Consider the following 14,267-nt stretch of genomic DNA (forward strand, 5'->3'; position numbering starts at 1 on the left):
CTCATGTCTTCTCATTTGAAACAATATTTATTTTTTGAAATCATAGTTTGGGTTAGAACCATTGATTCTTCTTTAACCTAAATTTGAAAATAAAATTATGTAGATATAAGTGCCCAATTAGAACTTAAAAATCCAATAATTTGTGGCAACTTTGTTAAAACACAAATCTATCATATTCTAGTAACCAAAACCCTAAATTAGTACAAAATGGATAATTGTGAAAAGAAAAACAAATAGTAAAAAGATAAAAGTACACACATCACACACTAAATAGTTTTAAAAATTGGACTGGATTGGCCGGTCCAACCAGGAATTGAAAGCCCGTCCGGTCCGGTTAAAACCCCCAAAACCTGTCAAAAACCAAGGTTGAACCCGAAATATAAAAAAAATAGTTCGATACCCGGTTCGGTTTTTAAAACCATTGTCGGTAAGGCCTCCAAAAATAGGGTCATCAAGAGGGGTTGGGTTGAAATCCAACGTCAATGAGTCAATAGGGACGGGGAGAACCCACAATACTTAGCGTACGACAAGACTAATTAATCAAATAGGCGAGACACATTTTTGTTATCCCTCTCAACTGGGTGATATTGTTTTAGCCACTTTACGCTTGCACGCTAAGTTGAAGCTTCAATGATATATTTTTTTAAGCCATTTTACACTTTCACACTAGTCAATGAGTCAATAGGGACAGGGAGAACCCACAATACTTAAGAGTACGATAGGACTAATTGATCAAGTAGGCGAGACACATTTTTGTCATCCCTCTCAACTGGGTGGTTTTGTTTTAGCCACTTTACTCTTGCACACTAAGTTGAAGCTTCAATGATATATTTTTTTAAGCCACTTTACACTTTCACACTAAGTCGAAGTTTCATTAGCACTTGAGGTGCAAGTATACAAATACGAAAGCCTTCTCTGTCTTTTTCTAACAGTGACAGTTTCTCCTTTAGCTCCCTTTGTAGTTCATGCTTAATTCTTTTATAAATAGGAATGTAGAGCAATTGATTAGAACTCCCCACCACTACTCCCTCAGCCTCCTTCTGTCCACTCTTTTTTGCTTAGTGAAAGAGAGTGACAAAAAAAATAGTAGTGGCAGCTCCTTCCATCCACTCTTTTCCAAAGAGAGAGATAAGAGTAACAAAAATAGTAGTTGCCACTTTGTTTATGGGTGGTCACTCCCCATATCTTCTCCATTCCTCTTCTCTCACAGCAAAAAGCCTTGCCTTGGCTACTGTCATTCTTATTTTTGTCTCTCTCAGTCTCAATTCAAAACCTTCTTTTTTACATATTGAGAATCCAAAATATCGAATCACATATTTGATTTGATAATATTATTCACTCTTTATGGAACTTTTCTTCTATTGCCATCCTCATTCTTACACTATGATCCTCAGCCTTGCTATTCTCTTCATTTCCAAAGGTAAATAAATAAATAAATAAAATTTCCCATTGATTTTAAAGTCTAGACGCCTCTAACATTTTTAATACAGACAATAAGACAAAGTATAAGTCCATAATAATTCGGGAATCGGGAATATTGAACATCAAAATGTGTCTACTAATTGAATTACCAGACTGTAGTGACAACTTATCATATTAATATTGTTTTTCTCTGTATTTTCTCTTACAGGGACTTCAGGTGCTACATTCACATTTGTAAACAAGTGTGATTACACAGTATGGCCAGGAATTCTATCAAGCGCAGGTAGTCCAAAGCTAGAGTCTACAGGTTTCCAGCTCACAAAATCCACCTCTCGTTCTTTCCAAGCCCCAACCGGCTGGTCTGGTCGCTTCTGGGGCCGTACTGGTTGCAATTTTGATGGCTCAAACCGCGGCTCCTGCACCACTGGCGATTGTGGCTCAGGCACAATTGAGTGCAATGGAGCTGGAGCCACACCTCCAGCCACACTAGCCGAGTTCACGCTCGGGTCAGGCTCGGCTGACTTCTACGATGTGAGCCTCGTTGATGGTTATAATCTCCCAATGATCGTTGAAGGCAGTGGTGGATCAGGTACGTGCGCTTCAACTGGTTGCGTCAAGGACCTTAACCGTAATTGTCCAGCTGAGCTGAGAGTGGAGGGAGGACAAGCTTGTAAGAGTGCGTGTGGGGCGTTTGGGACACCTGAGTACTGTTGCAACGGCGATTATGGCTCACCGGCAACTTGTAAACCTTCATTGTACTCGCAGATGTTCAAGAATGCTTGTCCCTTGTCTTACAGTTATGCTTATGATGATGCTACTAGTACCTTTACTTGTACCGGAGCAGATTATACAATCACATTTTGTCCTTCGCTTCCAAGGTAAAGTTGTCCTTAATTTGAGTTTGCTATGAAACAGAGTTTGGATGCCTGCTGATCTTTGATTGTAATCAAGCTGACGTTTGTTTTGTATGAAGAATTTAGGATTGGGGTTTCTGGAAACCTATTGCTTTTTTGGACAATTTGATTCTCTTATGTTGATATAATTGCATATTGATTCCTTTGCTGTGACATAAACTATTATGAAAAAATCTTGGATACAATGCTTTAAGTACATTATATTGAGTTTCCCAATTATATTCAACACATAACTATATTGATCATTGAAATGCAAACATTGTTTTCTTTTTCAAAGACAATTAAATTGAATACAACTATTTGTAAGAATTTAATGAGGTACTACACCTAAGTTATTATACTTAAGTTTTATCCATCTTATTCATGAGTGTGGAATGTATATTACATTTGTAATAATTTCTAATTTTGCCTGATGCTCGTAAGTATCGTTGTAATTGAGAATTTGGAATTTATTCTTGTGCAGTCTAAAATCTTCAAGAGATTCGCCCCCTACGACAGCAGGAATAACAACAGATGGGTCGGGGTCAGGACCAATTGAGCAGGCTGAATTGGCGACTACAGAATGGCTAGCCAATTTGGCCACAGGGGACTCAACCAGAACTTACCCTTGTCTAACTTTATCAAATACATTGATTTTGGGGCTCTCTCTCATTCTGTCATTCTTACTTTTGTAGTCTTTTAATTAGAGACTGAAAGAACCAACGCCACCATCAAAGATTGTGGTGACTTTAGGCATTGCCTCAGGCCTAAGGAAAGTTGACGAAATCCATATTGTAAATCTCCCACTTTCTAAATCCCCAATGTTTAAAGCCAATAGTAAGTACTCCATTTATTAGTAATGCGTAAAGCATTTCAATTTTTATTGTAAAGTGCTCATTTCTATGATTTTTGTGGTTTATGATAGAATTATTTCACACTTGTTAAAGTTACTAGTTGTGATTGATGGATACAGAATCAAACACCAATTTTATATGAACAATTATTATGGTTATTGTCCACTAATCGTAATTTATTAATTCAACAACTTGTGAAAAAAGTTTGTGCTAATGGACTACTTTGAAAGATAAAGCAAATACTAGTAGATTCATGAAATCGAAAGAAACTACCACTCGGCACTTGAAGCTATTCTTTTTTTTTATTTAATTGAATCAAATTAAGGAAAGTGAGGGTTTTTAATGTACGAAAAGCCTTCGCTTTGCGCGAATCGCAAGCTTAATACTTTTGTATGCCATAGGACGATGGTTTTTTTTTTTTTAATTTTTTTAATTTTTTTAACTCTTTTGTAAACTTTGCTTTAAGCTCTGTTTACTTCAGAAGTTCAAAATAAGAAATAAAATGATAGAGTAAAAAAATGCATCATATGATGAAGACTATCAAATTCCACTGTCTATGAGAATGTACCCGTCAAGAAAAGATTTATAAAGTATATTATAGAGACAATTAATGCTTCATTGACCCACCATCTGAGAGGGAAGGGAAGCATATATTCAATGTCGAATATATTTTTCCACCAAGTAGAGCAATTGCAAATGGGTTTATTTATTTTTATTAAAGAAAAATCATAAGTGAAGGATTGACGTAGAGCAATCGTAAAATTTTTAACTAACAAAAAAAAAGTTTTTGTATTTATCTCATAGGTAAAAAAATGGTTTTAGTCCTTAAATTTTATATAAAATTCTATTTTCTTATTTAAATTATCAAAAATTCTTTTCTTGTTCCAAAATTATTAAAAAAGATACACTTTGAATATTGTACTTCCTAAATGAATTAGATGTAAAACTCATTTTTTGCACCCGCTATCTCAATGTGTCATTTGAAAGTGAATTTCACACTTGTGAGATATAAACTAGATACATGTTACATTCAACTATTACCCAAAGGAGTAAATTCAATCCAACATAACACTGTCTCACCCGTGAGGCGACAGGGGAGATTAAACTCTCTAATGCATATCCAGTCTTATAGAGATGACTCCACTAATTTATTTTCAATTAGAGCAGTAAGACTTCAGCACGTATAACCATCCTCCTTTAACAATTTGATATTCACCCGCAGCTACGACAAATTATTAGGTTTATTAAGAGGATTGTTGAAATGCTATTCCTAATCATTTTAACCAATAAAACATTGTCATTTATGCAATATGACCTCACTTAGTAAATTTTTTTTTTTTAAATTTGCATAAGTACCATTATTTCATTGTTTGGGAGAACAACTTCAGCAATCCTTTTGGTTGATTTAATAATTTCTCCACAACGACAAGAGTTTGAATTATACTAATATTTCTGCCAAGAAATTAGAGATAGAAGGATGTAACTTTATTAGCCTTAAAAAAAAAGAAAAAAAAAGAAAAAGAAAGAGTCATTCTAACTCTTTTAATTTAGACGCTCAATTCATCATCATTTAAAATTCTCTAGAATGACTAAAAGTTATTGACGACAAAATGGAGATATTTTATGAGCAAAGGTGATATTTTTAGGAAATAATCAGGTAGCATTTTAGATATTTGATTGCAATATAATAATTGTTCCGTTGAAAATTTTGAAAATGTTTGGCTAAGCCTAACGTGATTCAAAAGTCGAAAGCGAAGCATCTCAAGGAGTGATCACTTTTAGGGGTGAATTTTCACTCTAGATTTTTAGTGCACTACATAGGATATGGTAATTCTTAGGTCAGGACTACTTAATTATTTATCCATGGAATATAGAAACTATACGTCACCATTTTTAGACAAATATCGTGTTCATATCACATCCGATACGTTGGAGTTCACATATATTTTACACCTTTTAAATTTAAGTTATTTTTTTAGTTTCACTTACACTCTCACTGTTGTGAACTGAGAAATATAAGATAGTGTAATCAATTCGAGATGACTAATCTCCTGAATTTGAGAGAGGAAATAGACATTTTTTGATTAATTTTCTCATTGCTTCATTCGTAATTCCTACGTACATAAATACTAGTGAGTAGATAAGCTTCATCACAACCAAGTCCTAAAACATAGGATCCAACTCCTATTTAAATTTAAATACAAATTGAAATTAAATCTTAATCTTCATCTTAATCTACTGCATAATTTTATTAGAATTATATTCAAATTCAAACTACTTCAAAATTATTTGCCATTTGGCCTTGGGACACAACATTCCCTTCCCCTTCAGATGAATCTTGTCCTCAAGATTCTGTAACATATAAATTAACATTGGCTCACATTAATTGGAGAATACTCGGCCTCGGATTTTGAAGTGTTGAAGGAAAATTATAACCATGGAGACTTGCACCAATTCTTTAACCATTTCTGTGAGCACTAGAAACAAAAATATTTTGCTTTTCATACCCTTGAACTTATCGGGAATGACAAATTCAATGTGTGGGATTGAGATCGGCTCATTTGAATTCATGAAAAGATCCCTTTGAACAATCTTTTCCACTTCATTGAACCTTTGATCTTCAAACTCAATTTTTGTAGAAAGTGCACCCTCCAACATATTACTTTCTTGAATTGTTGGTGGTTCTTTGATCACCAACACTTGAATTGTTGGTTCTTGAATATTTGATTCTTGAACGGGTTGGACAAGATTTTCAAATGATTTTTCCATAGGAACCTCCATTGATACTTCATTAATTGGTATTTGAAATCGATCTTGAAGAGCGCATATGAACTCCACCCAATCTGTACATAATCTCGTTGCCTCTAAGGTTTGAAACCAATCATGTGCCTCTCGTTCCATGTAATATGAGGCAATGGAAACCATATCATTTGATGGTGTGTTGTTAAAAGCGAAGAATTTGTAGACCTTACAAAGCCATGAAAAAGGGTCTCCACCTTTGAATTTTGGTATCTCCATAAATTTCATTTGAGTCACAGACATGATGGCTTGATAAGGTTTTTTTTTTTTTTTTTTTTTTTTTTTTTTTTTTTTTGTGTGCTGCATGTGGAAACTTGATTGAATGGCTTGATGGGTACTCTGTGAATTGAGTTTTGGATTATGGTGGGCACGAGGATTTTTTTTTTGGCTTATGGTATTTAGTGGATGGCTATAGGTTGATGTACGGTGGGTTTGAAAATAATATTTTGTGTGTTGATATTGGTGTTGGCTGGATGTGGGTTTTTGTGTTGAGAAGGGTGAGTTTGGTTGCTTGTTGAGATGCGGTGATATTTCAAATGGATCAAAATGCTCTGATACCAAATATTGTGAACTGAGAAATATATGATAGAACTGTAATCAATTCGAGATGACTAATCTCCTGAACTTGAGAGAGGAAATAGACATTTTTTGATTAATTTTCTCCTTACTTCATTCATAATTCCTACGTACATAAATACTAGTGAGTAGATAAGTTTCATCACAACCAAGTCCTAAAACATAGGATCCAACTCCTACTTAAATTTAAATACAAATTGAGATTAAATCTTAATCCTCATCCTAATCTACTGCATAATTTTATTAGAATTATATTCAAATTCAAACTACTTCAACTACTTCAAAATTATTTGCCATTTGGCCTTGGGACACAACACTCACTCACCATTTTGGCCGTGTGTGAAAAATTATGAAAATTGATTATCTTCACATATGAAACAAATCTTCACATCTGAAACAAACATATAGTTGTTTCATATTGAAAATTCATTCAAAGATCTTATTCAAGGCCGGTATATCTTGTTAATGATTTTTTTTTTTCCCTTTTTTGGAGAAGAAAGAACTGGAACTATCATTAAAAGAGAAAATTAGTCATAATCAACTAAAAGAACATCACGAAGGTGTGGAGCCAGGGCAAAGTTAGGATTTTTAAACTTTAATGAGTATACAAAAGTTGTCGAATTTAATATTAGACTTGGAAAAACATCAACAACAAAAAACTTAATCTCTAATAAAGATTATGCTCATTGTTGATCTTCCATAAAATAAAATTCTTATACCCTTTTCATAATGAAAATTTTAAAATTTTCATTAGAATAAAAATTACAAAATTCTCTAGCAAAGTTAATAAAAAAATTTAATGGAACCACTAAAGTCTTCAAAAACATGAATGATCCAAAACTTTAATAGATACAAAAGCATTTTTCACTATAAAAAAGGAAATTGAGAAAAACATATACTACCTTGTCTTTTTATATAATTATTAGACCAATTGGATTTTTTATTTATTTTAATAAGAGCATTATTGAACTAACTCAATAAAAGGTGGGAGGGAGGGGCTAACTCCTATTATTTGTAGCTAAATCTTTAATTTTTTTTTTCAAAATTATACATACTATAAATTTTTTTTTTTTTTGGAAAAGGGGGGGGGGGGGGATGGCCCCCCAAGGGTGGTTGTAGTTCTGCCCCTAGTGTGGGGGAACACCCTCCATTCAAATCATTAAACCAATAGCTAACATGTTTTCGTAAGGGATTTTGCAAAGGCAAACAGATGACCATGAGTTGCAAAGAATTCATCTCCCACTTCTAAAGTTTTGATGACAACGTTGGAGTCTTCCTTTATAATGATGGATGAAAGACCAATCTCATGGGTGAAAGTAAAAGCTCTCATAGTCACCATAGCCTCTACATCATCAATCAATTTCATTTCTTTCTTGAACATGAAGTTGTGGATTTTTATAAAAACTAGTCGCAGACCCACGCAATGCGTAGGAATATATAATTATTATGTAACATAGTATAATGTATGATTTATTCTATAAGACGTACTAGAGATATTATTTCTAAAATTATTTCTCATCTCTTCATCTCTACAAATATATCATTCTATTATTTTGAGCTTTAAAAAAAAAAAAAAAAAACTTAGGTGCATTTGATTGATATTATTCCTTTTTTTTTTTTTTTGAGATAAAAGATAGAAATACTTTTCTTTTTTAAGTGATCTATATAATTCAAAATTTTGTAGTGTGTTGTTTTTTCTTTTTCCTACAACTAAAATTTTTAAGTTCCAAAATTAATTATTTGAATTTCTCATTCTCTTAAGAAGATTAACCAAACCTCATCACAAATTTGTAATTGATATTACTTAAATAATTTATAGAGACATTCAAATACATAATCATCTCACTTCTAAAATATATAAAAATTAACTCAAATCAAAACTAGAAGAGGGATAAAGAGTACATGTAATAAAAAACTCAAAAAACACACCACCAAAGTGTATCATCCAAAAGTAGAGACAAAAGAAAAATCATCAATCTAAAATAGAGTTGCAAGAAAGAATTAATAAGAGAGAGAGAGAGATAACACTCACCTTTTTTGGAAGAGAATGTGAGACAAATAACAAAATTATATAGAAGAAGATGAGTAGAAGAATATTCAAGAGAAAATGTATAGTTGTAAACACCAAATTATCCAAGTCATGCTATGTAATAAAATAATATTAAATCATTTTGTAATTTCATAGGATAACATGTAACAAACAAAGAAAATAAAATAAAAAAGATAAAAAATTTAATCATAACCAAATCATATCAACCTAAAGTAGAGTTAAACATAAAAATTCATCAATCTAAAGAATTAGACATCCACCCAAAAAAAAAAAAAATATATATATATATAGAGAGAGAGAGAGAGAGAGAGAGAGAGAGAGAGAGAGAGAGTATTCACCTTTACCAAAATATGAATTAAATGGAAGAGAAAATAACAATTTTTTATAGTAAAAACAATGGGGAAAATAAGAGTCAAAATAAAAGGAAGATGAAGGGATAGAGAAACTGTAAGGTTAAGATATAGAGTAGTAGGGAGATAAAAAGGTAAAAGTAAGTAAATATTAGGGAATGTGTAGTTGTAAAGTGACAAACTAATAAGAAGAAAAATAATTAAAAAAGGGAGCCTTTTTGTGTGAGCACAATATGGATTGAATAGTAGAAAAAATAACAAATTTTTATACAAAAAAATGGGAAGAATAAGAGCCAAAATAAAAAGGAAGATAAAGGGATGGAGAAATTTGAAGGTTAAGATATAGGGTAGTGGGGAGATAAAAAGGTAAAAGTAAATAAATGTTGGAGAATGTGTAATTGTAAAGTGGCAAATTAATAAGGAGAAAAATAATTAAAAATGAGAGAGAAAATATTGAAAATAGGTTGATGATGTAGCGCTGATGTGACTCAATAGTAGCGCAGCAACATTAAACTTTATGCTTCAGCTTTTAGATATATATAGATATAGATTAAATCATTCTGTAATTTCATAGGATAACATGTAAGAGACAAATAAAATTAAATTAAAAAGATAAAAAAAATTAAAATATAACCAAATCATAAAGTAGAGTTAAATATAAAAATTCATCAATCTAAAGAATTAAATATTCACCAAAAGAAAGAAAGAATATATATATATATATAGAGAGAGAGAGAGAGAGAGAGAGAGAGAGAGAGAGAGAGTATTCACCTTTTTGTGTGAGCAAAATATGGATTGAATGGAAGAGACAATAAAAAAAAAATTATTTAAAAAAAAAAGGGAGAAGAAGAGTTAAAATAAAAGGAAGATAAAATGATAGAGATATTGTAAAGTTAAGATAAAGAGTAGTGGAGGGATAAAAAGGTAACAGTAAGTAAATGTTGGAGAATGTATAATTGTAAAGTGGCAAATTAATAAGGAGAAAAGTAATTAAAAATGGGAGCCTTTTTGCATGAGCAAAATATGGATTAAATAGCAGAAAAAATAACAAATTTTTATAGTAAAAAAAAGGGGAGAAGAAGTGTCAAAATAAAATTTAGAGGAAGGGATGGAGAAATTGTAAGATTAAGGTATAGAATAGTGGGGAGATAAAAATGTAAAAGTCTGTTTGGTTGGGAGAATGGAAAAGTGGAAAGATAGATAATAGAAAAAGGATGGAAAAGTGAGAGGATAAAAAAGATTTTAATTTCCCTCATTTGAGTTTGGTTGAAATGGTGGAAAAGTGGAGAGATAAAACTTTTTTGTTTGATTGAAAATGAAGTTTGTATAAATTTACCATCATGTCCTCATTAAGTAAAACAAAAAGTAACATATTATACTTTTAAAAAATTGTGTATAGATGGACACTTCAATAAAAAAAAAAATAGTATAAGAAACTAACCCAAAACTATTTTCTAAAAAAAAAAAGAACAAAAACAAAAACTAACCAAAATTAACGAGAACATAAACATATGAGCACCCAAAAAAAAAAAGAAGAAGAAGAAGAAGAAGAAAGCTACACGTCCAGAAAAAAAAATTCAAAAAAAAAACAAAAAGCCAACATGTTTAGACAAAAGCAAAGCAGGAAAGAAAAAAAAAACCAACACATTAGTACCAAAGAAAGAGAAAAAAAATACGTTAGTAACAAAAAGAAAAAATCAAAGGAAAAAAAAAAAAAGCCAACATGTTGAGACTTAGGTTCTGTTTGGATAGAACTTATTGCTGAAAACTGAAAATACTGTAGCAAAATAATTTTTAAATGTGTGAATAGTATTGTGAGACCCATTTTTAATTTTTTTTTCTGAAAAAGTGCTTGTGGGTCCTATGAACAGTGCGTGAATAGTGCACGAATAGTACCTCTGGTCTCCCGTACAGTGACTCCATGTGCATAAACAGTATCCGTTACTGTTTACGCACTGGAGAAAAAAAAAAAAAAAAAAACTGAAAATGCAGCAGACTTAAAACGCAACAGTAAAACGTGGATCCAAACACATTCTTAAAGGTGAATTTCAAGGGTATTTTGGAAGCTCATTTCATGAACTTTCTCTCTCAGTTTTCTCTTTATTTTAGAAAAAAACTTTTTAGTAGACCCGAAAAGAAAACACCAGGACCCCATTATTTATTTTTCTTCCTCCTCACCTAACCAAACACAATCTAAAAAAGTTTCACTTCCTATTTTCTTTCTAAAGTTTTCTTTTCACCTTATTTCACCTCCAAACAAACACAAAAATAAATGTTAGAGAAGATGTAATTATAAAGTGACAAATTAGTAAGGAGAAAATAAATAAAAAATGTGAGAGAAAATATTGATAATAATTTGATAATATGACTCTGATGTAACTCAACAGGAGTGCAGCAATATTAAATTTTACGCTTCAAGTTTTAGATATATAATTTTATAAATGTCTCCAATGATCCTAAATTTTTTAAAATTTTCATGTTCAATATGTAATATTCAACTTCTTATTGAAGGACCGTAATATTTAATCCATAGAATAATCAAGGGACTGTGTTATATATTTTCACTACTATTCATCATTCCATTAAGGTCATGATATTTAGTATTTTATCCACCAAGTTATATAAAACGTCCTTAGACCCTTGTTTGAGATCTAAGTGATTCTTAAAATTAGTAATTAAAAAAAAAAAAACTCTTCTCCAAAAAAAAGTAATTTTTAAAATGTGTAATTAATACCGTTGACTACAACAACAACAATATCAATATATCGCTTCCATTTTTGATCCATTACATTTTCACCATTAATTCGCCTAAAAATAATGTCGTTGGCTCTATTTTCTTGTCCAAAATGATATAATTTATCGGCTGATTGTTAGCAAGATTCTAATCAATATTGATAGAAAAGATACCATCACATTTTCACCCTTAATTCACCTAAAACTAACGTATTTTTTCTTTTGAATATATATCACTATAAGTTTCTTTAAAAAAATCTTATTTCTTCTCCCGTGTGTGAAAAATACTTAGTATTCTAAAAAATAAAACTTTTTTTTTCTATTTTTCTATCCAAAACAATATCGTTTATGGGTTAGTTAATTGCATGATTCTAATTGATGATAATAGAAAATACATATTGATAACGCTATAATACTTGATAATACAAATTGTAAGTTTTCATAATTGAGGGATTGATTTAGAATGACCATAAGCTTAGAGGCTATAAATAATATTTTAGCCTTAAAAAGTACTTGCTTCCCATAATTCTTTTGTTATTGTCTTTCTTAAATACTGTCAATTATTTTCTTATTATACAAGCACGTAGAAGTTGAAACCTTAATATTAAAAATAATAAACAAGCAAACTCTCTCTTGCAACATTATCCATATGATCAGGTCTAGCTAGCATTGTGCATAGGGGTGGTGACTGGTGAGATGACACACTGGATAAATGGACACAGGAAGTTAATTTGACAGCCTCCAATATTTCGCTATCTTTAATCTAAAGCGGAAAAACACAGTGGATAAATGGGCAATTCTTGCTTCTTGTTATGGAGGAAGATTTAGAACATCATTTTTATTGAAGAAAGAAATAAAGCTACATATATGCCAAAATAGGTTATTATCCAAATTGCAGCCCTATAAAATAATGCCTACTAGAGACGTGATTCTTCAATCAACTTGTATGGTTCCCCACACAAGAAATGCAAGGAAAGAAACAAACTACTTTTTTCTTTAGGATAAGATATCGAACACAGTCCATTTTCAGTGGTGCTTTGCTTCCACTTTTTCATACAGTTCTAAATCAAAATGCTATTTGGATCAGAACACTGTTAATTCTTAAGAGATGTAGCAAAAGAAGAGAAGTGAACAAAAGAATAATGACCAAATACACATATATATACATATACATACATATATACAGAAGCAAAAAGATTGAAACTATCATTTTAAACCTAATTAAATATGAAACACAGAGATCAAGTAATGTTCATGAACATCGTACTGATGTTCCAAGAAATCCTGGATTAACCAATCTTGTCGTATCTGCTAATTGTACAACTTTAGTCTAAAAAGGGGGAAAGTAGACACTGTATTTTACATTTTTAACCTATCTCTCAAATCTTAATGCATTTTTGCACATAATGACCGACAAAACCAAACCCCACAAATCCACTAAACTGTGTGAACATATTTATTACCAATGTAGTTAAAGTTCATGGAGAAACACGAGAAATTATTCACTTGTAAGGGAGCAGTATTCCCTCTCATAGGATCTTCTGGAGGAGTGAAAAATTTCTCGAGAAATAGGCCTTTGGTTTTTATCTTCAAGTATTGAATAAAGTCAAACACTTAAAGATTATTACTGTTAATGTTCAGTACAAAAATGGAATCGGACAAGATTTACCAATTATAGAAGCAACCATTTTGTCACAGAAAACACTAGTTAAACTTTTTGTTCCAATTATTTTCTTCCTTCCGAATTTTCACCTAATATATTCTGTGCCACAAAGAAGATATTGTGTTCTAAATTTTAAGCATGGAAACTTGCTATCTCATAATCCATAGATAGAAGTTTTAAGATAATTAAAACTGAGTGCAAGGAAATACTTCCGTAATAGCTAAGAATCCAAGCCATGACCTCTTCATTTCACCGCGCAGACAAGGCATGATCGTTGCTGCAACATGTAACCAAAAGGCAGAATAGCAAGTCTTCCACTTACAATAAATTCTAGAATAACTGATCCTTTGAGCATCTAATAGCTTTTGACATTGCTCTGCATGATCGATCCTTTTGGTGGAGGGTCTTTGTTTACTCATGGACGGTTACACTTAAAAGCATTTGATTTGCAACTTTCCTGCCATATGAAGATAAGGAATCTTTCTTCTGTCAAAAAGTTTCAGTGCACTCACATATATTTTGTTCAAAATAATATCACTAATAAGCAAGATCAATAAAAAACAGTATCTGTATGCTTTCCTTTCCTATTGGCAAACCATAATCAATGAGGACCTACATAATTGTGTACAGTTTTAAAGCAATAATGGGACATTGGGATCACATCAATGGAGAAGGCAAGGATGGTACATGGAAATTTTCTTGCATCCTTGGAATGATTATACAATCAATGACTATATAGGTCAACCAACAATGAAAAAATTTAGCCATGAAGTTAACAGCCTATAGGTGTATAAAACAGAATACAATAGCATAGAACGCAGGAAATTAACGTGATTCAGTCCATAGCAGAAAGTCTTTAATGATTACATTCTGCTATTGAGCTTTATTACAATAAAGCCATTGATGGTTTTTGTTCTTTTTTATACA

At 31.5% G+C, this 14,267-nt stretch overlaps 1 protein-coding gene across 1 annotated transcript; it reads left to right on the forward strand.

Annotated features, from left to right (window-relative positions):
* Positions 1–738: 738 nt before the first annotated feature.
* LOC142625938 (thaumatin-like protein 1) lies at positions 739–3,218 on the forward strand. Its single transcript, XM_075799697.1, has 3 exons — positions 739–1,420; positions 1,631–2,300; positions 2,800–3,218. Exons 1-3 carry the CDS (start codon positions 1,345–1,347, stop codon positions 3,008–3,010), a joined length of 957 nt encoding a protein of 318 aa, XP_075655812.1. The 5' UTR covers positions 739–1,344; the 3' UTR covers positions 3,011–3,218.
* The last annotated feature ends 11,049 nt before the right edge of the window (positions 3,219–14,267 follow it).

Source organism: Castanea sativa, chromosome 2 (assembly GCF_040712315.1).
Source record: "Castanea sativa cultivar Marrone di Chiusa Pesio chromosome 2, ASM4071231v1".
Classification (NCBI taxonomy): domain Eukaryota; kingdom Viridiplantae; phylum Streptophyta; class Magnoliopsida; order Fagales; family Fagaceae; genus Castanea; species Castanea sativa.